At 40.7% G+C, this 26,234-nt stretch overlaps 1 protein-coding gene across 1 annotated transcript in view; it reads right to left on the reverse strand.

The window, feature by feature from the left end:
* LOC135216038 (striatin-interacting protein 1 homolog) overlaps window positions 1-26,234 on the reverse strand; it is a 313,064-nt gene that overhangs the window by 251,254 nt on the left and 35,576 nt on the right. Inside the window, 2 exon segments of the mRNA XM_064250984.1 lie at window positions 25,246-25,367; window positions 25,546-25,707. Of these exon segments, the coding sequence (XP_064107054.1) occupies window positions 25,246-25,367; window positions 25,546-25,707 (284 nt within the window).

A 26,234-nucleotide genomic window follows, 5' to 3' on the forward strand; every position in this document is an offset into this window, starting at 1 on the left:
CAACTTACCTGTCAGATATATACATAGCTGATTGACACCCTTTGGTGGAGGGCAAGAGACAGCTAACTAACTGACTAGACAGGTAAACAACATATGTTGTAGGTATAAATAAACCTTAGTTCCTACCTTCTTAGATGGAAGACTTCGTGGCTACCGCCCAGGAGTCTGCTTCATCTCAAGAGCCTTAGCGAGATAGTGATCTGTGGCCAAGAGTTCTTGTGGATCTGTCGATGGGGTCTCTTCCACTTACTCGACAGAACCTAACTGGCGTTTGTCAATGGGAGCAACATCTTATATGACAACACGCATTTATTTAAGGAGCACACAACCAATCCCGATCACCCGATCCTAACCCGTGTTAGCTCTAAGATTGCCCAGAGTTATCCCCAAACTCTTAGCAAACAACCACAAACTCGAAATTCATACATACAAAAATAAAAATTTTGTACCCCTCTAATAGTCAGATGTCACTCGATTTTCAAATGAAGCGAAGTGAAGGCCGCTTGTGCGACAACTGACACTCCCATACACCGAAAACACGAGAACACATCCGGCAAGAGGGTTACGTACACAATTTAAGGATTGGTGCTTTCTCCTTTACCCAGAACCGTCTGTGCTGACACAAACGGACCTAAAGAAAAACATTTCTCATACATAACTCGCACGTCTTTTAAATAATGGGATGCAAACACGGAGTTGCATCTCCAATAAGTTGCGTCCAAAATGTTTTTGAGTGACATATTTCTTTGGAACGCCACAGAGGTTGCGATTGCCCTAACTTCGTGGGCTCTCACTCTTAAAAGATTAAAAGAATCATCTGAACAATTCTTATGAGCTTCCAAAATGACACTTCTAACAAAGAAGGCTAAGGCGTTCTTGGACATTGCTCTCTTGGGGTCTTTTACTGAGCACCAAAGACCTTTTTGCGAACCCCCCAACTGCTTCTTCCTGTCCAGATAAATTTTAGAGCTCTAACTGGGCAAAGGGATCTTTCTGCCTCTCTGCCCACCAAACTAGAAAGTCCTTTCACTTCGAAACTCCTGGGCCAGGGATTCGAAGGGTTTTTCGTTTTGGCAAGAAAGAGAGACTGAAATGAACAAATTGCAGAGTCTCCTTTGAAGCCAACTCTTGATTCAAGGGCGTGCAATTCGCTGACCCTTTTTGCCGTTGCAAGAGCCAACAGAAACAAACACTTTCTAGTGATGTTACGAAAAGAAGCAGTGTGTGGTTCGAATTCTTCTGAGGATAGAAATTTAAGAACCACATCTAAGTTCCAGCTTGGAACCTTAGGTTCAAGTGACTTTGATGTTTCGAAGGAACGAATGAGGTCGTGCAAATCCTTATCATTCGTTAGATCTAATCCCTTGTTTCTAAAGACTGCTGACAGCATACTCCTGTACCCCTTAATAGTCGGTACCGAGATAGCGACTTTTCTCTAAGAAACAGAAAGAAATCCGCAATTTCGGTCACAGAGGTACTGGAAGAGGACAGCTTCTTCGACCTGCACCAGTTTCTGAAAACTTCCCACTTCGATTGGTACACTCGCCTAGTAGATGATCTGCGGGCTCTAGCAATTGCGCTTGCTGCCTGGCGAGAAAACCCTCTCGCTCTGACAGTCTTTCGATAGTCGAAAGGCAGTCAGAGCAAGAGCGGGTAGATTTTGATGGTACCTCTCGAAGTGGGGTTGTTTGAGCAGATCTATTCTGTTTGGAAGAGATCTGGGGAAGTCCACCGTCCACTCCATCACCTCTGTGAACCAAATTTGAGCTGGCCAATACGGAGCAATCAGAGTCATTTTGGTTCCTTCGGATGCCACAAATTTTCTGACTACTTCCCCCAGTATCTTGAACGGGGGAAAAGCGTAAACGTCTATCCCTGACCAGTCCAGGAGGAAGGCGTCTGTTGCATAAGCCCGGGATCTTCCACCAGGGCACAAAAATGTGTCTATCCTCTTGGAGAGGAATGTGGCGAAAAGATCTATTTGAGGCTTCCCCAAAGGAGCCAAAGGCTCTGACAGACTTCTGAGTGGAGTGTCCATTCTGTGGGAAGGACCTGGAACCTCCTGCTCAATCTGTCCGCTCTCACATTCCTCTCCCCTTGGACAAACCTTGTTAGAAGAACTACCTTCCTTTGGTTCGCCCAAATCAAAAGATCTCTTGCTAGCTCGTACAGAGCGAAAGAGTGCGTCCCTCCTTGTTTCTTGACATAAGCCAGAGCTGTCGTATTGTCTGAGTTTATCTGTACGACTTTGCCTCTGACTATGTGTTCGAAGCTCTTTAGCGCCAGGTGAATTGCTAAAAGCTCCTTGCAATTTATGTGCCATGACACCTGTTCTGCCGACCAGGTGCCTGACACTTCTTTGGATCCCAATGTTGCCCCCAGCCCGACTCCGAGGCGTCTGAGAACAATATCAGGCTTGGGTTCCGTACTTGCAGGGACATCCTTTGTTTTCTTTAAGGGAGTCAACCACCACTTTAAATGATGTTTTATTTCCTCCGAGATTGGAAACGTGTCCGAGAGCTGTCCTGTCTTCCAACTCCAACTTCTTCTCAGGAAGAACTGAAGCGGACGAAGATGCAATCTTCCTAGGAGAAAAAACTGTTCGAGCGAGGAAAGGGTCCCCAGAAGGCTCAGCCATTCCCTCGCTGAAGTGCGCTCTTTCCCTAAAAAGTTCGATACTGTGGCACAGCCTTTCTTTATTCTCTCTTGAGATGGAAAAACTCGAAAACCCCGAGAATCCATCTGAATCCCCAGATAAACTACGTTCTGGCTGGGGATCATCTGAGACTTCTCGAGGTTCACGATCAATCCCAATGATTTTGTCAATTCCAGTGTTGTTGACAGGTCCTCCAAACACTGCTTTCGAGACCTGGCTCTGATGAGCCATCGTCCAGGTACAGGGAGACGTTTATCCTTTCAAATGTAAATGTCTTGCTACATTTTTCATCACGTCCGTGAAGACTTGAGGAGCCGTGGAAAGGCCGAAACACAGGGCCCTGAACTGATAGGTTCTTCCTTCGAACATAAATCGAAGGTACTTCCTCGACGAATGGTGGATCGGGATGTGGAAATATGCGTCCTGAAGGTCAAGGGACGCCATCCAATCCCCTTGCCGCAGAGCTGCAAGGACTGAAGCAGACGTTTCCATGCTGAACTTCTGTTGTTCTACGAATTTGTTCAGCGCACTTACGTCCAGTACCGGTCTCCATCCCCCCGAGGCTTTTGCTACAAGAAACAAGCGATTGTAAAACCCCGGGGAGCTGCAATCCAGCACTAGCTCTATTGCTCTTTTGTCCCACATCTGTTCCACCTCTGCAAAGAGTATCCATCAGAACAGGGTCCCTGTATCTGGCGGACAATTCCCTCGGTGATGTTGTCAAGGGAGGAATGTCCTTGAATGGGATGCGATAACCCTTCTTGATGATCGACATCGTCCAAGGATTCGCTCCTATGTCTTCCCAGGCTTTCGCAAATGAATGTAAACCTGGCTCCTACGGGTGTCTGAGGACAGAACTCTCACTTTCCTTTCTTAAAGGGACGGAAGGAAGACCTGCCCCTCTTTTCGGTTGACTTCCTTCTGGCGATAGATCTAGTTGGAAGACCTCCTCGAAAGGGCTGCTGCTGAGCTGGACGAGCCACTTTCTTTTCCTCACTGGCCACAGGCCTATTCTTCCTTGAGGATTGTCTAAGGAGATCCTGGGTGGCCTTTTCAGTCGGAGAATGCGCAATATCCTTCACCAACTGCGAGGGAAAAAGGTGTTCTGAGAGAGGCGCAAACAATAAGGCGGCTCTCTGCGAAGGAGAGACGGCCTTCGTGAGGAAAGCACTGTGAACCGCCCTCTTCTTTAAAACTCCTGCACCAAAGAGGGAGCATACCTCAGCCGATCCATCCTGAACAGCCTTATCAATGCAGGTGAGGATGCTATTTAGGGTTTCTGGGTCCAGTTGTTCCTTTTCCTGAGATTTCTTGGCCAGAACCCCAAGGGACCAATCTAAGAAGTTAAAAACTTCTAAAGTGTGAAAAAGTCCCTTGAGGAGGTGGTCCGTTTCCGAAAGCCCCCATGTTACCTTCGCTGCATTCAAGGCGTGTCTTCTCGATGAATCCACTAAACTCGAGAAGTCTGACTCAGCTGAAACGGACAGAGACAATCCCATATTCTCTCCCGTTTCGTACCAAATGCCTCTCCTCCCTGTAAGTTTAGCGGGAGGCATACAAAAGACCGTCCGTTCCTAACTCCTTCTTCTTCTTGAACCAGGAGTCAAGAGATGAAGCGCCCTCCTCATAGATATAGCAGGCTTCATTTTTAGGAAAGAGGAGGACTTGTGCGTTTTCGTGCTCGAGAACAGAGAGCGTGGAGAAGGAGGAGCGGCTGGCGTTAACGAGTCTCCATATTCCTCCAATAGAAGGGATGAAAGAACTTTATAATTAGAAGATCCTTCCTTCATTTCATCCTCCGAGGCATCTTCTGGGTTCATAGGCTCGGAAGGAGAAGGCTCCCTTCTTTCTTCTGACTCTTCCCTTACTCTCTTTCGAATGTCAGGCTCTTCATACGAGGAATGCGCCTGGTGCACAGCAGGAGTATCTCGCCTGGTAGGAGTAACGTGTTTGGAATACTCCTGGCGCTTGGCAGGCGCAGAGCGCCTCGAATACTCCTGGCTTCTAGTAGGCGCATCTTGTTCAGAATAACTCCTGGCGCCTGGGAGGTGAGTAATTAAAGTTTCAAAGAATACCCTTCCTGTCGCCTTGGGAGGAGTATAAGCTTCGGAATACCTCCTGGCGCCTGGAGGAGTATTAAGTTTCAGAATACCCTCCTGGGCGCCTGGGAGGATTATAAGTTCAGGAATTACTCCGTGCCTGGGAAGGAAGTACTCCTAAGCTTCCTGGAATAATCCTGGCGAGCCTGGGAGGAGTATTAAGTTCAGAATACTCCTGGGGCGCCTGGGAGGAGTATCGAGGCCCGACGACTCCTGGCGCCTGGCAGGAGTACGTCGCTCCAAAAAAAAAAAAAAACAAATACTCCTGATCCTTAGAATGCGTCTGATGTTTAGTAGGAGTATTGATTCCGGTAGGCGCTTTCCGTCTCACAAGCGCTCTACTCCTAACAGGATCTTCCTCTTCAGCTAACTCTTGACGCTTGGTTGAAGGTCTTGCATGTTGTACTGCATACTGTGGCTCTTTGCGCCTACTCGGAGCCTGGCTCTTGGTTGGCGCCATACTCTTGACAGGAGTAACTTCCTTTCTTACTTCTCTCCTGTCTACCGCATTGCTCCCCCCAGAGATGGCCGCTTGTGCGACAACTCCCCTGAAGGGTGCGTCGCGCCCGACAGGAGATTGGTATTTAGATCTTTTAATAGGAAGCCTATCATCCTTCTTACGAGTAGGCTCCTTATATAGAGTTCCTACTAACGAGGCTAATTGCTCTTGCATATTCATCAATATTTTCCTGGTTGAGGAATCTTTCGAATCAGGAGAGGGAGATCTGGAAGGCGCTCTAGGATCCCTTCCAGACCCAGAGTCTGAATGTATTCTCGCCTTCTTTATTACCGAAGGCGCTCCTTCTTCAGAGAAGCGCTCGGGACTAGAATTGAGCTCATGCTCTTTCATACTCCTCTTCAAAGGACGGGAAAGTTTCGACTCCTTCCATCCTCTTCTCGGAGAAGGCGAACTAGACGACGAAAAGCACTCTCGAAGGACGCTTTTCCTATAGCGGTCCTTGGCAGTATGTGATACGATCGATTCTGCCGAAGGGACGCCTGATCGTTGGGGATTCTCCACAACCCCCGTACGGCTTTCGACTTTCCTTCTCCTCCGGGCCAGGGAGCTTGAAAGAGGTCTAGGCCTGGGAGCGTCGCAGAGACGACCAGACGCCCCCTCCACTACACTGGGGACACTAATATCACTAGCGAAACCACATTCACTTTCCTTACCTTCCAATGCTGCCACTTTTTCCTGCATTTTCTGAAGGGAAGCTCTAAGTTCCGCTATTTCCGAAGCAGAACTAGAGGGATTAGTAATTTGTGAACGGGCTGAAACAGAATGGGCATGATTATCAGAGGAAGAAGCTACAGAACTAGATAGTAAATCATGAGATGTAGACATTCTGCGGGTTTTATAAGCCGCTTTCCTCTCTCTATCTTTCTCTAACTTCTTCAAGTAAGAAGTTAGATTCTTCCACTCTTGTGCACTCAATTTCTCACACTCGTTACACGTATTCTCAATCGAGCATTCAACCATTCTACACCCACTACAAGTAGTATGAGGATCTACCGAAGCTTTCGGAATCCTCACCTTACAGCCCTCATTCACACACACTCTGAAACTAACACTAGAGTCAGACATGTTCACGAATTCCAAAAACCAAGTCCAAAAAACAGTCCACGATAGCGAATGCCAAACAACGATCCAAGTACGTCACCAAATATCAGCGAGAGATGATCAAAAGCTTTGCGAAAAACGAATTCTAGTCAGGAGGAAGTAGCAACAATGTTGATACCGCCGGCGACAGAGAGAATCTGATTAGAAAACGGGAATAGTTCCTAGTCCTGCCACCCAGAGCAGGGCGGTAGATCACCTGACCTACCTGTAGCGAGTGCCGCGAAATTTGAATTTCTGTCGGGGACGACGGAGTCGATAGCTATGTATATATCTGACAGGTAAGTTGAATGTATGAAAATAAAATTTACGAAAAACATTAACAAAACTGTAACACTTAACTTACAAAAATCTAAAAATTACGTAAATTTTTTTTTCTTTTTTTTATTTTTAACTTTTTTTTTTTACTTTTATGTAGGCTTTTTTTTTTTTAACAGAATTTCAACTTCATCACCACTTTCAACGTTCTGTTTTTCATCACTTGGTTCTTCCTTTTTGCTTTCAACTTTCTGTTTTTTATCACCTGGTTCTTCCTTTTTGCTTACTCCTGCTAATGCTGAAGGCCTCTTTAAAAAATAACTATCCAAGGAAGATTGCTTCTGCCTGCTTTTGACAATGTTCCTGAAACGACTCAGGCAAACGTCATCAAACTGCGCAAGCATACGACCTGTGTGAGCCTTTTCGGGGTGTCTTTTTTTTCTATGAACGATTGCACTTTATGAAAAGCGGCTAAGACCTCCTTAATTTCTGCCATTGTCATAGGCTCCTCCTCTTCATCGCCGCTGCTGGAGAACTCCTCTTGAACGACGTTATGTTGCATGGCCTCCAACTCCTTCAGGTCATCCGTCGTAAGCTTCTCTTGGTGCTCCTCGAGAAGGTCGTTGATGTCGTCCTCGTCGACGACCAGCCCCATGGACTTGCCGAGTGCAACGATCTCGTCAAGATCTGGTTGCGAAACAGTTTCGGGATCGTCAACTGTTTCGGACTCTGCAGCACCAGCTTCGCCCACGTCGAATCCCTCAAAGTCTCGGTCGGATACGGCATCAGGCTAGAGTTTCCTCCACGAGGAATTCAAGGTTCGCCTCGAAACCTCCTGCCAAGCTTGGTCGATGAGTCGGATGCATATGACGATGTCAAAATGCTCCTTCCAAAATTCACGCAAGGTGAGGTTTGTGGTATCGGTGATGTCGAGACATCTTTTGAAAAGATGTTTCGTGTACAGCTTCTTAAAGTTCGCTATCACTTGCTGGTCCATGGGCTGGAGGAGAGGGGTGGTGTTGGGCGGAAGAAAAAGAATCTTAACGAAGGAATACTCCGCTAGGATATCTTCCTCGAGGCCAGGAGGGTGAGCAGGGGCATTATCCAACACCAGCAGACATTTCAGGGGGAGGCGCTTCTCTTGCAAAAAACTCTTCACAGTCGGGCCGAAACACAGATTTACCCACTCGGTGAACAAAAGCCTCGTTACCCAGGCTTTTGCATTAGCCCTCCACATCACTGGAAGCTTCTCCTTCAACACTTTGTGGGCCTTGAAGGCTCGAGGAGTCTCGGAGTGATACACCAGTAGGGGCTTCACCTTGCAATCCCCACTGGTGTTCGAACAAAGTGCGAGCGTAAGCCTGTCTTTCATAGGCTTATGCCCGGGTAGCTTCTTCTCTTCCTCCGTGATGTACGTCCGACGAGGCATTTTTTTCCAAAAAAGGCCAGTCTCATCACAGTTGAAAACCTGCTGAGAACTGTAGCCTTCCTTGGTCATCATCTCGTCGAAAGTCTTCTTAAATGCTTCGGCCGCTTTCGTGTCCGAGCTGGCAGCCTTCCCATGACGCACCACCGAATGGATGCCAGTCCGTTTATGGAATTTCTCGAACCAGCCATGCGAAGCCTTGAACTCTGGGGTTTGCGTTGAAGTCCCTTCCCCTCCGTCGTCTTCCGCCTGCGCAATCAAATCGCCGAAAATAGCACTGGCCTTGTGAGCGATTGCCGTCTCCGTTACTGTATCGCCAGCGATTTCTTTGTCTTTTATCCAGATGAGGAGCAGCCGTTCCATCTCGTCGTGCACATGGCTCCTCTTGCTGGACAAAATAGTGATGCCCTTCGATGGTGTAGTTGCTTTGATGGCATCCTTCTGTTTAAGGATGGTGCCTATTGTCGACGGATTACGGCCATATTCCTTTGCGATCACACTCAATCACATACCAGCTTCGTACTTCTTTATGATCTCCATCTTTGTCTCCAGAGACAGCATGCGCTTCTTTCAGTGAATTTCAACTTTCTTGGGACCCATGACTACGTTACTTTACGTAAAGTTACACAAATACGTAATAATACAGTCTTCGCACAACACAATAATATGTACTGCAACGAAATCACTAACGAATTTACGTTACTAAACGAAATCGTTGGAGCGAACGAATGCCGAATGTGTACGGTAAAGTTTCGGGTGCGAAGTGGCCGAGCTAAAGCACGCCAACACGTAGTACGTATGTATAGAAGATGCATGATGGGAGGGATGCTGTCCAATTAGAGAGAAGGATCTCATGGCTTGGCTAGCATCAGGAACCAATGGGAGAGCAGGAGGATGGTGGCGAGTCTACGATAACTAAGATGGCGGTGTGCGGCGCGAGTTTCAAAATTGTTATGGAGCGAATCTCGGACTTTCAGAAACCTTTCGTATCTTGAAAACTTTTCGTATGTAGAGCAGTAAAATTTTTCGTCTTTGCTTTCGTAACTTGGATTTTTCGTAAGTTGAGCCTTTCGTATCTCGAGGTATGTACTACTGTATATAAATCAGACTCTCCTCCCAGTCTCTTGGCATTCCTTCCACTTCTCATACAGCTTTTAATAAATCCTGCATCCATTTCTCCCCCTCTGTACCTAGTAATTTGATCGCTTTACCATTCTTCATTTTACTTAATGCTCTCTTCACTTCTGTATCCTGTACCTCCATCACCAGTCCCTCTATCATCTGTGCTTCCCCCATCTCCTCTCTCTCTCTCATTTTCAGTTTTTAAAGGTTTTTCAAAATACTCTCTCCATCTCTTCTTAATGTCTTCATCCCTATACCCTATATTTCCATCTCTATCCTTGATGACACCCAATTTACCCAAATCCTGTCCCTGCCTTTTCCGCAAATTTGAAATCTTATCGATATCCTTTTTTCCTTCTCGTTCCTAGCCTTTCATTCAACTACTCTGCCGCCTTTCCAATAGCCATACCTATCCTCATTGCATCTCTTTCCTCTTCTCTGCATCATTCCTCTGCACCCTGTGCATGCCTTACTTTCTAGTCCTTAAATGCTTTTGATTTTCTTTTAACTGATTCTTGCACCTCTCCATTCCACCACCACTTTTCTCCTGTCAACACTCCATATCTGCTGGTTCTTCCCACCAGTTTCTCTGCTTCCCCCACACATCTTTCTCCCAAGTCTGCCCAGCTATTTTCCACTCTGTTACCCTGTCCAAATTCTACATTCCCCCTTTCCAGGCATCTCTCTCTTTCACAGTCCTCCTAAATTGCTCCCCCTTTTCTCCTTTAAGGTCCCAAATCTTAATTATAGATCTCCTCTTTCTCTTTTTGGGTTTCCTACCTCTCATTTTAAAATCCATCACCACTAACCTATGTTGTTTAACACACGCTTCTCCCATTAATCCTCTTGCACACAGGCCGAAAATATAAGGGTGTAAACTACACGACTTTTCCCCCAGGCTGACAAGAACACGCGCATGGAAAAGTTTTTTGGTAAAATTCATTATCTCCACACTATAACTGATATACGCTTCTGGTTAGTGTTATTGTCGGCAAATGATTGAATTATTTCCTAAAGCAATCGGAACTTCTTTATGAGGCTTAGAAATAATAAAAACGATGTGATGAGCATAAAATTTTTAAGAAAAATCGTACATATTTTTTTAAAATAATCATGAAAAATATAATAATTAGGTTTGGGGAGTTTGTTTCATACCTAAAATGTGTAGAAATGTTTGATCTTTCATGTGGAAGCAATAATTTTGCTATTAATGTGTTTGCTAATGAGTTATAATTGATTGAAAATGCAAATTTTTTACGTAGTGCAATTTTCAGAATTTCCAACCGACTTATGCTGACGTTTTGTATCGTAGCTAAGTATGTTAGTGGCGTCAGGTTTGCATTTTCTTCGAGATTCATCATCTGTTGACCCAATGGCATCAAGTACGTTTTCTATGATTGGCACGCTTTTTTTCCGTGAATTTTCCCCGAAAATAACTTACATATGACCCTGCAGTATGAACTCATGTATTAAATTACTATGTAACCTTCAGTCTTATAAAGTCAAGACTATCTTTCTTTATATCAAGCAACATGATACATCAAAGTTGGAATACTTGTGGTAACTCAAGTTAGACACAGCCATTAGTTTAATGATGACATTAACTTTGCCTTCAAAATCAGCTTGACTTGCAGTAATACATAGTGGAAGCTTCAAAATTCTTATGAGCACATGTAACTTTAACCTTAATCCTTTGCAACAAAGACAAGCAAGTTCATGCTATTAAGTAAAGCTCGATAGTCTTATAACTTCTGGATACAAGTGCGATACTATGTATACATATATTTTTATTTATAATACCAGTGACTTCACCATTCTTGCATCCCCAATATGAGAGGTCACATTAGAGCTTGTGTCTTGACCTGATTAAAGTAACATTGTAGAATGTGCAGGGGGTGATTCAGCAAATCCAGGAGATGGGGATTAGTTAACATACAAATCAATAAGTGAAATTAGTTAACATACAAATCAATATGTGAAAAATATTTAAATAATAACTGCTTGGGAATATTAGGAAGTATAATAAATTGTTCACATAGACATACACAGGTAAAGGCTAAACTTGCCTGTCAGAACAGAACCATGTGAACATGGATTCCTCCTACTCCTCTTTCTGTAATGATGGGTTTCTGGCTGAGAGTCCTAACCTTAAGATTATCTCCCTTGAGGACAGTTCATCAAGGTTCAAACCAACTTCATGGTGGTTTATGTTACTGGCAAAAGTCACAATTACCTTTGAAAGCAAACCCCTTCCCAACCATGATACCTTCTCCCGTCCATCTAAGCTATATATTTTGATGAATGTTGAAATGTCCACATTTTTAATCATCATTATCGTGCATGGACACTTCCACACTAAGCAAATGTTGAAATGTAGATGCTTACTAATTATTATCAACAAGAATGGACACTTCCACATTTGTTCAAAATGACATTTTTATAATAAAATAAAGTTTTATGTATACTTACCAAGTAATTACATAGCTATTAGTTTCTAATTATCATGGCAGCTCAAAATTTGGAAATTGCGGTAGTGCTCGTTTGTTTTGGTGTAGGTAACTAGACCAACCCACTCTTGGGGAAGAATAGGTACAACACAACTAAAAGCTTGAAAACTTATAAATTTCGTAAAAAAATCAAAACACTTTTTCAGGGTTTCTCATTTCTCCAGGATTCGAAAATGTTGCATTTGAGTTCGCGTGTCTGAAGTACTAGCATGTCATAATTAGTTAGGTTCCAATGAAAAGTCTGTGCTATTGTGAATTCACACTACTCAAATCGCGTAAGATTGATATTACAGCCAACCTCCCCCCCCCCCCCCCCCCCGTCCCCCCCCCCCCCCCCCCACCCCCCCTTCGTGGACTCACCTATTTGTAGATTTTTCTTTGGACCATATCTATCCGTTACTTTTGCAGGAAATTTGCCTATTTTGGGTTTTTCCCGATGATAAATATTCAGATATTCACTAATCAGTGTACTATTTTGATGTTATTTTCATAACTAAATAAATTTTTATGATACAAAAATGATTTACTAATTTTCAAATATTAATACTGATTAATACTGTATTAGTAAGTTTAATAAGATTAAATGATACCACATAAAAATAATAATTCTCTCTCTCTCTCTCTCTCGTCTCTCTCTTCTCTCTCTCTCTCTCTACACACACAGAGATGTATGTTTTTGTATGATAAATAAATGATTTATTAATTTTCTCTCTCTCTCTCTCTCTCTCTCTCTCTCCTTTACTTATTAATTGTAAATATCAATTAACATTAATATACTTATTAACATTTTCCAATAATAATATATATAATATAAGTACTATGCATTTGATATTTGAATTTTCATGATAGACAATTATAAGTGTTTCTATTTCTTCCTTCTTTTATCTCTCTCACTCTTGCTCTCAGCCAAAGAATTGATAGATGGAAAATAGATACTTGTTCAGCCCTCTCTCTCTTCTCTGGAAAAGATATATGTATTTATGTGAGGAGAAGAAGTGTTGCTCATAGAAGTTCATTTCAATCTTTTGATATTGTGGAGGAGTGGGTTAGGTCGTCAATAGACTTAAGTCAAGTTAAGCAACATTGGGGCTGGTCAGTCGTTGGATGGGTGACCGCTCTCCTCGGCGTTGATTCCTTGGGAAAGGATCTTTACCATAATTTCCTCAGTCTACTCAGCTGTAAATGAGTACCTATCCCTGCTGGGGTAGGGTCCAGCTATGGGTTAAATAGCAAAACTCAGCAATGATGGAAAGAAATGAAGGAATAAACGACAACGACGTAAATGGAACCTCTGGCAACAGAGGAGCTTCGTCCGGCAACCAGGTATTCAACCCAATTGAAGGGGAAGACGGTCAGGTACTTGGAGGTCGTCATCCAGCAACTGATCACCACAACGACAGTAATCAACAGCCTGAGATGGGAGCTACAGAGGCAAAAAGGAAGAAATGGACAAGAGAAGATAATAAGGAAATATGGAGATGCTACATTAGAAGCAACCCGACGGAGAGAGGATATAGAAGAAGATTGTCAACATCTGGAATGAGAGGAATACACCCCCCAAACAGAGCAGAGGCTGGCAGACCAAGTAAGGAACATAAAGAAAAAGAACTGGCTCTCCCCAACAGAAAGAGAAGAACTGGAAAGGGAAATGTCACACGACAACGAATTACACGAAGACGAACTGAGAGACGATGCCACAGAAGACGACAGGGAGGATGAGGTACCAAACAACGACACACGAAGAAACACCGACGAAGTAACAGAGAGAACGGAATGGGTAGAAAAGATTAGACAATGGATGGAGCCAGATACAGAGAGAACAAAGATCCCTTCCATGAAAGCCTACAACACCAAGAAATTAAGGGAGAAAACAAGTGAGGTCAATGAAATAATGGGCATAATACACACCACCAGTATCACAGAAACAAATAACTTGGTATATGCAGGAGCAAGATTAGTAGCAGAACTGATGGGGATTCGAACACCAACACCACCAGCACAACCAACCCAACAGAAACCAAAACAGCAACCTCCTTGGAAAAGGCGCCTGGAAAAGCAAATCATGGTGATGAGAATCTGCTTGCAGTAAACTGAAAGAGATGGCAGAAAAAAGCTAAGAAGCAAGAAAACAAGGGAAGAACTCAACGAGAAATACAAAGTACAAGAGAGGGGACTAAACAACACAATAGAAGATGTAAAACAGAGGCTTAAGGCCAAAGCACACAAGATCCAACGGTACATGAACAGGAATAAGGGATACCAACAGAACAAACTATTCGGAACCAACCAGAAAAGACTATACAGCCAACTAAGAGGGGAAGACAACCACCCAGAAATTCCTGAAGCCGAACCAAGTAAGAGACTCTGGGAAAACATATGGAGCAATCCGGTATCACACAACAAACATGCAACATGGCTCCAGGAAGTCAAGGAAGAAGAAACAGGGAGAATAAAACAAAGATTCACAGACATCACGACAGACACAGTCAGACACCAACTAAAGAAAATGCCAAACTGGAAAGCCCCAGGTCCCAATGAAGTCCATGGATACTGGCTCAAAAACTTCAAGGCCCTACACCCACGAACAGCAGAACAACTCCAGCATTGTATCTCAAATCACCAAGCACCCAAATGGATGACCACAGGAAGAACATCCTTGATACAAAAAGACAAGAGTAAGGGAAATATAGCCAGTAACTACAGGCCTATCACCTGCCTACCAATAATGGAAGTTACTAACAGGTATCATCAGTGAAAGGCTTATACAACTACCTAGAGGAGACAAACACCATCCCTCACCAACAGAAGGCTGCAGAAGGAAGTGTAGGGGCACAAAAGACCAGCTCCTGATAGACAAAATGGTAATGAAGAACAGTAGGAGAAGGAAAACCAACCTAAGCATGGCATGGATAGACTATAAGAAAGCCTTCGACATGATACCACACACATGGCTAATAGAATGCCTGAAAATATATGGGGCAGAGGAAAACACCATCAGCTTCCTCAAAAATACAATGCGCAACTGGAATACAATACTTACAAGCTCTGGAATAAGACTAGCAGAGGTTAATATCAGGAGAGGGATCTTCCAGGGCGACTCACTGTCCCCACTACTCTTCGTAGTAGCCATGATTCCCATGACAAAAGTACTACAGAAGATGGATGCCGGGTACCAACTCAAGAAAAGAGGCAACAGAATCAACAATCTGATGTTCATGGACGACATCAAGCTGTATGGTAAGAGCATCAAGGAAATAGATACCCTAATCCAGACTGTAAGGATTGTATCTGGGGACATCAGGATGGAGTTTGGAATAGAAAAATGCGCCTTAGTCAACATACAAAAAGGCAAAGTAACGAGAACTGAAGGGATAAAGCTACAGATGGGAGCAACATCAAACACATAGATGAGACAGGATACAAATACCTGGGAATAATGGAAGGAGGGATATAAAACACCAAGAGAAATGGAGGACACGATCAGAAAGAATATATGCAGAGAACTCAAGGCTCATACTCAAGTCAAAACTCACGCCGAAATATGATAAAAGCCATAAACACATGGGCAGTGCCAGTAATCAGATACAGCGCAGGAATAGTGAATGGACGAAGGCAGAACTCCGCAGCATAGATCAAGAAAACCAGGAAACATATGACAATACACAAAGCACTACACCCAAGAGCAAATACGGACAGATTATACATAACACGAAAGGAAGGAGGGAGAGGACTACTAAGTATAGAGGACTGCGTCAACATCGAAAAAAGAGCACTAGGGCAATATCTGAAAACCAGTGAAGATGAGTGGCTAAACTAAAGAGTGCATGGAAAGAAGGACTAATAAAGTAGACGAAGACCCAGAAATATACAGAGACAGGAGAAAGACAGACAGAAACAGAGGGACTGGCACAACAAACCAATGCACGGACAATACATGAGACAGACTAAAGAACTAGCCAGCGATGACAATTGGCAATGCTACAGAGGGGAGAGCTAAAGAAGGAAACTGAAGGAATGATAACAGCGGCACAAGATCAGGCCCTAAGAACCAGATGTCCAAAGAACGATAGACGGAAATAACATCTCATCCCCATATGTAGGAAGTGCAATACGAAAATGAAACCATAAACCACATTGCAAGCGAATGCCCGGCACTTGCACAGAACCAGTACAAAAAGAGGCATGATTCAGTGGCAAAAGCCCTCCACTGGAGCCTGTGCAAGAAACATCAGCTACCTTGCAGTAATAAGTGGTACGAGCACCAACCTGAAGGAGTGATAGAAAACGATCAGGCAAAGATCCTCTGGGACTATGGTATCAGAACGGATAGGGTGATACGTGCAAACAGACCAGACGTGACGTTGATTGACAAAGTCAAGAAGAAAGTATCACTCATTGATGTCGCAATACCATGGGACACCAGAGTTGAAGAGAAAGAGAGGGAAAAAATGGATAAGTATCAAGATCTGAAAATAGAAATAAGAAGGATATGGGATATGCCAGTGGAAATCATACCCATAATCATAGGAGCACTAGGCACGATCCCAAGATCCCTGAAAAGGAATCTAGAAAAACTAGAGGCTGAAGTAGCTCCAGGACTAATGCAGAAGAGTGTGATCCTAGAAACGGCACACATAGTAAGAAAAGTGATAGAATCCTAAGGAGGCAGGATGCAACCCGGAACCCCACACTAAATACCACCCAGTCGAATTGGAGGACCGTGATAGAGCAAAAAAAAAAATAAAAAAAAAAAAAAAATAATAATAATAATAATAAAAAGCCTTCAACATGATACCACACACATGGCTAATAGAATGCCTGAAAATATATGGGGCAGAGGAAAACACCATCAGCTTCCTCAAAAATACAATGCGCAACTGGAATACAGTACTTACAAGCTCTGGAATAAGACTAGCAGAGGTTAATATCAGGAGAGGGATCTTCCAGGGCGACTCACTGTCCCCACTACTCTTCGTAGTAGCCATGATTCCCATGACAAAAGTACTACAGAAGATGGATGCCGGGTACCAACTCAAGAAAAGAGGCAACAGAATCAACCATCTGATGTTCATGGACGACATCAAGCTGTATGGTAAGAGCATCAAGGAAATAGATACCCTAATTCAGACTGTAAGGATTGTATCTGGGGACATCAGGATGGAGTTTGGAATAGAAAAATGCGCCTTAGTCAACATACAAAAAGGCAAAGTAACGAGAAATGAAGGGATAAAGCTACCAGATGGGAGCAACATCAAACACATAGATGAGACAGGATACAAATACCTGGGAATAATGGAAGGAGGGGATATAAAACACCAAGAGATGAAGGACACGATCAGGAAAGAATATATGCAGAGACTCAAGGCGATACTCAAGTCAAAACTCAACGCCGGAAATATGATAAAAGCCATAAACACATGGGCAGTGCCAGTAATCAGATACAGCGCAGGAATAGTGGAATGGACGAAGGCAGAACTCCGCAGCATAGATCAGAAAACCAGGAAACATATGACAATACACAAAGCACTACACCCAAGAGCAAATACGGACAGACTATACATAACACGAAAGGAAGGAGGGAGAGGACTACTAAGTATAGAGGACTGTGTCAACACCGAAAAAACAAGAGCACTGGGGAGGCAATATCTGAAAACCAGTGAAGATGAGTGCTAAAGATGCATGGGAAGAAGGACCTAATAAAAGTAGACGAAGACCCAGAAATATACAGAGACAGGAGAAAGACAGACAGAACAGAGGACTGGCACAACAAACCAATGCACGGACAATACATGAGACAGACTAAAGAACTAGCCAGCGATGACAATTGGCAATGGCTACAGAGGGGAGAGCTAAAGAAGGAAACTGAAGGAATGATAACAGCGGCACAAGATCAGGCCCTAAGAACCAGATATGTTTCAAAAGAACGATAGATGGAAATAACATCTCTCCATATGTAGGAAGTGCAATACGAAAAATGAAACCATAAACCACATAGCAAGCGAATGTCCGGCACTTGCACAGAACCAGTACAAAAAGAGGCATGATTCAGTGGCAAAAGCCCTCCACTGGAGCCTGTGCAAGAAACATCAGCTACCTTGCAGTAATAAGTGGTACGAGCACCAACCTGAGGGAGTGATAGAAAACAATCAGGCAAAGATCCTCTGGGACTATGGTATCACGATGGATAGGGTGATACGTGCAAACAGACCAGACGTGACGTTGATTGACAAAGTCAAGCAGAAAGTATCACTCATTGATGTCGCAATACCATGGGACACCAGAGTTGAAGAGAAAGAGAGGGAAAAAATGGATAAGTATCAAGATCTGAAAATAGAAATAAGAAGGATATGGGATATGCCAATGGAAATCGTACCCATAATCATAGGAGCACTAGGTACGATCCCAAGATCCCTGAAAAGGAATCTAGAAAAACTAGAGGCTGAAGTAGCTCCGGGCCTCATGCAGAAGAGTTGTGATCCTAGAAACAGCACACATAGTAAGAAAAGTGATAGACTCCTAAGGAGGCAGGATGCAACCCGGAACCCCACACTATAATACCACCCAGTCGAATTGGAGGACTGTGATAAAGCAAAAAAAAAAAAAAAAAAAAAAAAAACAAAAAAAAATAATAATAATAATAATAAAACTGTAATCACAAAATTCATGGGACAGTATTTTAAAGAAATAAAAATAACCTTTCCATTTCACTTTTATTAAGGATGACTCCTCTTTCTTACTGAGATGAAAGAATTTTTATGGTAGAGATATATGTTTACTAATATTTTCAAAAGATGTATAATAATAATAATAATAATAATAATAATAATAATAATAATAATAATAATAATAATAATAATAATATAATAATAATAACAACAACTGTTTCAAATGAAAATTCTTTCCTTCATCTTTCTTTCTATTCTTTCTCGTCACTTCTGTCTAACTCCACAGAAACTCACAAACTCCAGAGGCTGTCAAACATGTCAAGTAATGTGACAGGGGAGAGGAGTGGTGCAATATAATAGTCAATGATTTTCATGGTTTTTACGCATTTTCTCTCTCTCTCTCTCTCTCTCTCTCTCTCTCTCTCTCTCTCTCTCTCTCTCTCTTCTCTCTTACCTTATTAATTGTAAATATCAATTAACATTAACATACTTATTAACATTTTCCAATATAATATATATATATAGTACTATGCATTTGATATTTGAATTTTCATGATAGACAATTATAAGTGTTTCTATTTCTTCCTTCTTTTATCTCTCTCACTCTTGCTCTCAGCCAAAGAATTGATAGATGGAAAATAGATACTTGTTCAGCCCTCTCTCTCTTCTCTGGAAAAGATATATGTATTTATGTGAGGAGAAGAAGTGTTGCTCATAGAAGTTCATTTCAATCTTTTGATATTGTAAGGAGTTATTCTCTCTCTCTCTCTCTCTCTCTCTCTCTCTCTCTCTCTCTCTCTCTCTCTCTCTCTCTCTCTCTCTCTCTCTCTTGCTTGCTTACATTGCAGATATGTAATATGATGAGTTAGCAGGAAGGGAGCTGGCATTTCTCATCTATGAGATCAATAACAGCCCTAATCAAAAAGATACAAAAGTATTCATAGACATATTGGAAGGATGTGATCCTTCAAACTGGAACAAATCAGCAGAAAATATCATGAAAATAATTGAAGGAGTTCCAAATAAAATTCAAGTGGTCAAGAGACTATGAAGAAAATTTACATCAATCAACACATTCCGACAAAGAAAATGAATAAGGTGAACATTGTGAATATACTAATTGATGCAATAGGAAAAAGAATGCCTAAAGCATGCAAACTGTGTAAGGCGTGGTAAAGCATAGTAAATCCACAAAACCTGATCAGGAAATGTTATGCATGCAACATACCCATGCATCCCCAAAGCGCTGAAGTCCAGCAAAATACGAGTAAGGATACAAGAGTATTTTGCTCAACATGTCTCTCATGGATAGATAATGTTATTAACTCACGACTTAATGTGCAAATAGAAGAGGATGAAGAAGATGAGGAAGAGGAAGAAGAGGAAAATGGAAAAAAAGAAAACAAATCTGAAATTAAAAAAAAAATAATGAAAACAAAGAGCAGGACAAGACATGACAACACAAAATAAAATCCCGAAGAGGCTTTACCCAGATTTGCAAGCTGATGGGAAAGAGCAAGAAAAAATAGAAAAGAATATCAAAGTCTGCACCCTTTTGAAAAGAGGGAATTGCAGATTTGGTGAAAGATGTTACTACAAACATCCCAAGGTATGTCACAATTATGAGATCTACAGTAAATGTGCATACCTAGAAGGCTATGAGGATGAATGCAGAGATCTACATCCAAAAATATGCAAAAACCTAAAAGAAGGAAAAGGATGTAAGTTCGACAAAAAATGTAAATATATGCACCCTGTAGTCATGAATCAAAATCAACTAAACAATAAAGTCCAAAATAAAAAAGAAGTAAATAAAGAAAGGAACAAAGAACATGAGGTGAAGGAAAAAACAAGCCATCACCGCGCTATGGTATGTCAGCAACGAAAATGCAACCATCAGCTCCAAGATACAGTGCAAGAGACAAGAACTGTATATACAATGCAAGAGGATGGTGTAGATACGGAAAAAATTGCAGATTAATACACAAAATGAATAATTATGATGAAGGAAGATCAAATATATTGGAAAAGTTGGATTTTTTAATGTCAGAATTTCTGGAAATGAAGAAAAGAACAACATACCAGAACAGGAAAGAGACATGGGTAAATCCATATTATTACCCATATTAAATGAAAGCTATAACACGCAAACCATCATAGTGATAAATCCGCAGGGTTTAGTTACAAGTAACTCAAAAAGAAAAATAGAGTTCTTAGAAGAACTAACCCAAATTGAAAAGAAAGTAGATATAATAAATATAAGTGAAACTTGGTATTCCCAAAATAAAGGGGTTCCAAACTTATAGATCAGATAGAAAAAATAGGAATCAAGGGGGAACCGCAATATATGGGAAAGACATAAAACAAGGAAAAATATATGAGAAATATAGTAACTCAGAATGTGGATTAATGGCGGTAGAATTTGAATCTGAAAAATTAATGAACATAGTAACACATAGACACCCTAATACTAAAGAGTTTGACACAATAATAGAAAAATTAGACGATATATGTAGAAATCACAGACTGGACTATTCTCCTATCCGGAGACTTTAACTTTCCTTTCGCAGATTGGAAAGAATGAATAGGAGATTGTGGTTGTATTTATACATATAAAAATAGAGTAATAGTAGTGCAGAGGATAAGAGGCAATTCGAAAAGCTATTAGATATGCTACTAGAATACAACATTCAACAAATAAATCACCTGCCAACAAGAAAGGAAAATATTTTAGACCTATTATTTGTGAACGAGGTGAATTATGTTAAAGAAATAATAAATAATAGTTTATAATGTGAGTATTTCAGACCATAATGTCATAGAATTAACAGTCCATTCCAAAGCAATTGAAAACTGAGATAAGCAAGAGATGAAAAAGTGGGAAGGATATGGAAAATACAATTTCTACAGTAAAAATATAAAATTGTCAGAAATAAATAAAGAATTAAACAAAGATTGGGATAACATATTCGTATGTGATGATATACAGGTAAATATGGATATATTATATAAAATATTAGAGAAAATTGTGGATAAATATATACCAAAGAAGAAAAGTAAACATCAATCATGCATACCAAGAGACAGAAGGGTCTTGTTCCAGAAAATCAGAAAGCGTAAAAAAGGTCTTGCAAAAGAAAAGAATGCATGGAAAATGATGGAACTAAAAAGTAAGATAGAAAATGCAGAACAAAACATTATACAATCAAAAGAAAATGAAAAATGGGAATTGGAAGAAAAAACCCCAGTAAATATCAAGCAAAACCCCTTACTTATACTCATATGCGAAAAAGATGAATAAAAGAAGAATAGAAATAGGCCCTCTAAGAAATGAAGGGAGATTAACGAATGAAAAAAAGGAAATATGCAACATATTGGCAGAAAGATATAAGAGAGAATTTACCCCTAAAATTGATAATGAAGATAATGATACAGAAATAGGGGATGAAAATAATGAATATTTATCAGACATAGATATTAATGAAGCCGATATTGTGCAGGCTATTAATGAAATTAAAAATGGAGCAGCAGCTGGGCCTGATGGTGTCCCTGCTATTTTGTTAAGAAAGTAGTTCATTCTATCGCAAAGCCCCTTGCAATATTATTAAGGCAAAGTGTAGATACATGCAAGATTTATGATGAGCACAAATTAGCATATATTACCCCTACTTTCTAAAGTGGATCAAGACTAGAGGCAAGTAATTATAGGCCTGTGAGTCTAACATCACATATTATGAAAGTGTATGAAAGGGTAATGAAGAAAATATTATGGAACATTTAATATAAAATAATTTGTTTAATATAGGACAACATGGTTTTGTACCCAGAAAAAGTACACAAACCCAACTGTTAGTCACTGTGAGAACATATATAAAAATATAAAAAACGGAAAAGAAACAGATGTGGTTTATCTAGACTTTGCAAAAGCTTTTGACAAGGTAGATCATAATATATTAGCAAAGAAAATTAGAAAAAATAATATTGTGGACAAAGTAGGAGGATGGATAAAAGAATTTTGACACAACAGAAAACAGATAGTTATTGCAAACCATGAGAAATCAGATGAAGCTAAGGTAATATCCGGTGTGCCACAAGGTACAATGCTAAGTGCATTGCTGATTGTTATTATGATTGCAGACATAGACAGTAATGTTAAGGACTCGGTAGTGCGTAGTTTCGCAGATGACACAAGAATAAGTAGAGAAATTACTTGTGATGAAGATAGGAATGCGCTACAAAGAGACCTTAACAAAGTAACAAAGTATATGAATGGGCAGAGGTAATTAGGATGGTATTTAACTCTGATAAATTTGAATCAATAAGTTATGGAGATAGAGAAGGAAAGCTATATGCATATAGGGGACCTAATAACGAGACAATCACTAATAAGGAGGCAGTTAAAGACCTTGGTGTGATGTTGAATAGGAACATGTTATGTAATGATCAAATAGCAATTCTATTGGCAAAATGCAGAGTAAAAATGGGAATGTTGTTACGGCACTTCAAAACAAGAAAAGCTGAACACACGATTATGCTTTATAAAACGTATGTTCGTAGTCTGCTTGAATATTGCAATATGATATGGTACCCACACTACCAAAAGGATATTGCACAAATAGAGTGTACAAAGGTCCTTTACAGATAGAACAGAAGAAGTTAAGGATCTTGACTACTGGGAAAGACTACAATTATAAAAATTATATGGTCTAGAAAAGAGAAGAGAATGCTACATGTTAATTCAGGCATGGAAACAGATAGAAGGAATTGCCAAAAATATCATGGAGCTAAAAATATCAGAAAGAGCAAGCAGAGGTAGATTAATAGTGCCCAAAACTATGCCAGGAAAACTAAGGAAAGCACACAGGACATTAATCCATTACGCACCAGCATCGACAATGCAGCGTCTATTCAATGCATTGCCAGCTCATCTGAGGAAAATATCAGGAGTGAGCATAGATGTGTTTAAGGATAAGCTCGACAAATATTTAAGCTGCATCCCAGACCATCCAAGATTGGAAGATGCAAAATATACCAGAAGATGCATTAGCATTCTCTGGTAGACATTAGAGGTGCCTCACACTGAGGGACCTGGGGCAACCCAAAGAAGATGTAAGGTAAGGTAAGGTAAGGTAAGGTAAGGTAAGGTGTCTCTCTCTCTCTCTCTCTCTCTCATTATACTCTAAATAATTAATAAACAAGTTCACTCTTGATGTTGGTCAAATAGTGCTGTTGTCATTCAGTGTTTTTCTCTCTCTCTCTCTCTCTCTCTCTCTCTCTCTCTCTCTCTCTCTCTCTCTCTCTCTCTCTGTTATTGGTTGTGTATATATTTCTAACAGTAAAATGTTCAAGATGACTTTGAAATTATATTAATAATATCAATTCAATGGTATATTTGATGTAGGATGATGCTTCAAGTGTGAATTTGGTATTTGAACTTTCAAGGTAGGCAGATTTAATCATTTTTAGAGGGGAGTTCTAACTATTCGTGGGTTTGAACTATTCGCAGGGGGGTCTGGCATCCATCCCCAGCAAATACAATAAGTGCTAGGATTCTTGGACAATGGACATGAGGGGTTCTTGACTGAGCATCAGAAGTTATGAAAGAGGCCTCTCATCTTGTTGGTCCTCTCAATAAAATACTTTAATGCCCTTACTGGACAAAGAGCTCTGTCTTGGTCTGCTGGTCCAAGGATAACCACCAGGTTCTTGATAGTGAACAAATGGGGCCATGGGTTGGATGGAATTTCGTTCTTTGTCAAAAACCCAAGAGTGAAAGAGCAGACGGCATCTCCCTGTGAAAAACCACCTTTTTTTATAAAAGGCTTGCAATTCACAAATCCTCTTAGCTGTAGCTATGGCAACTAGAAAGAGGGTTTCCTGTCATATCCCTGAGAGATAAATTGTGAAGGGGCTCAAATGAAGGCAACATCCAAGTTCTAGGCTACTGACATTGACTTCTCGTCTTGAAATGTCGTAAGACTATCAGGTCATTAATGTCATGGCTTGCAGACAAATCCAATCCTCTATGCCTAAAGACTAAATTTAGCATAGCTCTGTATGCTCTGATGGTTGATGTAGCCAAACCTTGAAAAGACTTCAGGAATAGCAAAAAGTCTGTTATTTGCACTAGAGAGGTTTTTTTACACAAGCTGCAAAAGACAGCCCACTTTACTTGATAGACTTTAGTAGAAGACTGACGTCTATTCTGCAATTGCCTTTGCAACTGCTCTTGAAAAGCCCTTCACTCTGACAAGCTCTGACAGTCTGAAGCCTGTCATGGCAAGAGTGAACAAGCCTTGGTGGAACTTATGGAAATGGGGCTGTTTGAGAAGACTTTGTCTTTGAGAACCATTCTTTTTGCAGCCAAAATGGAGTTACAAGAGTCATTATTTTAATGGCAATAAAAATACTTTTTTCATCCATTCTTTCTTGGATGAAGATTGAAATTTTTCATTAATTTGGAAAATCATAGTCTTGGGATATAAGGGTTTACTTTGGACCATAACTGTGCAACAAAGCAGCATCGATTTAGCCAGTGCTGTTAAAGTTGGCTATCATACAATGGCAACACTTTTATCGTACTCCTTTACACACTGATATTATGTTTTTAAACTACATACAGTTTTTTTTATTCAAGTGAACTTTCAGTTTAGATGCTAGTCATTCCAGAATGTAATACAAATATAACTCGAATTAGACCCGTAACAAAATCAATTATAATTCAGTTAATACTGAAGGGTTATTTCTTCCCTTATGCCGGCCACGTTTTTTCATGTGAAATAATTGTATAATTGTAATATAAAGTCTAACTACTCAGTTTCAACAAATTATCTATTCTGTTTTAAAAAGATGAAGACTGGGTGACCTCCCCAATTTAAACTTTGCCACACTCACTCTATTTCCAGGTTCAACAGCTGTAGAAATGAATTCCATATTCCACACTGCACAAGCAAAAATACATTTTGACGAGCCCATGTTGCTTGCTCTCGGTCACTCTGCACCTCACCCCAACATCCCTGTGAATTATTTCCTTATTTTAAAAAGAATCCTGTTATTCTGCATATACTGTATATACATACAAAATCATATATGATAATTAATGGCCAAAGGTGTTAAAAGAGGGAAAATCTTTAAAAAAAAATTGTGATAATGGTATATAGTAACTTTCAAAACTAACTCCTGCTTCTTTCTTACTTGAGCAATATACAAGATAGCCCGGCTTGCCCTCATTCGCAAAGTCCTTTGACATAGTTCTAGATGATCTGAGAGACGAATGATGAGCGATCGCCGGCTGGCATCTGACACTGATTGCCATAAAGGTACAACACCAAGTTCACCACAAACTTCCTCCCAAGCCTGTGAAAAGCAACAGGTAATTAAAAATCAAGATAGTACTTTGAAAAGATATTGCAAAACAATAAATATCACAGGTAAGTTTTAATTCGTACAGTCGACCACCAGCTATTCACAGTTAAGGATTCACAACTTCAACTTTTCGCAGATTTTCTGTAGAGCAGTATTCACTAATTACTGTATTTTCATTTTACATTTGTGACTAAATAAATTTTCTACGATATTAATATAAATGTAAAAAGAGCAAAATATCAATCAAATATTGAAAATGAAACCCCCAATATCATCATACAAATTTATTAATTTGTATTTTTCATAACTAAAATACCTGAGGTTTTAATATTAGGATAAATCTAGTGCCAGCTGGAAACCAGTATAAAAATGACAAATTTTTAATCTTGTATTTTTCATAGCTAACAAACCTGAGGTGTTAACAGTAGGATATACCTTCTGGCACCAGCTGGAAACCAGTTAAAAACAATAAAAAATTATAAATGCAAGGAATCTGTGGCATCTGGCATCTGATACGT

Source organism: Macrobrachium nipponense, chromosome 6, assembly GCF_015104395.2.
Source record: "Macrobrachium nipponense isolate FS-2020 chromosome 6, ASM1510439v2, whole genome shotgun sequence".
Taxonomy (NCBI): domain Eukaryota; kingdom Metazoa; phylum Arthropoda; class Malacostraca; order Decapoda; family Palaemonidae; genus Macrobrachium; species Macrobrachium nipponense.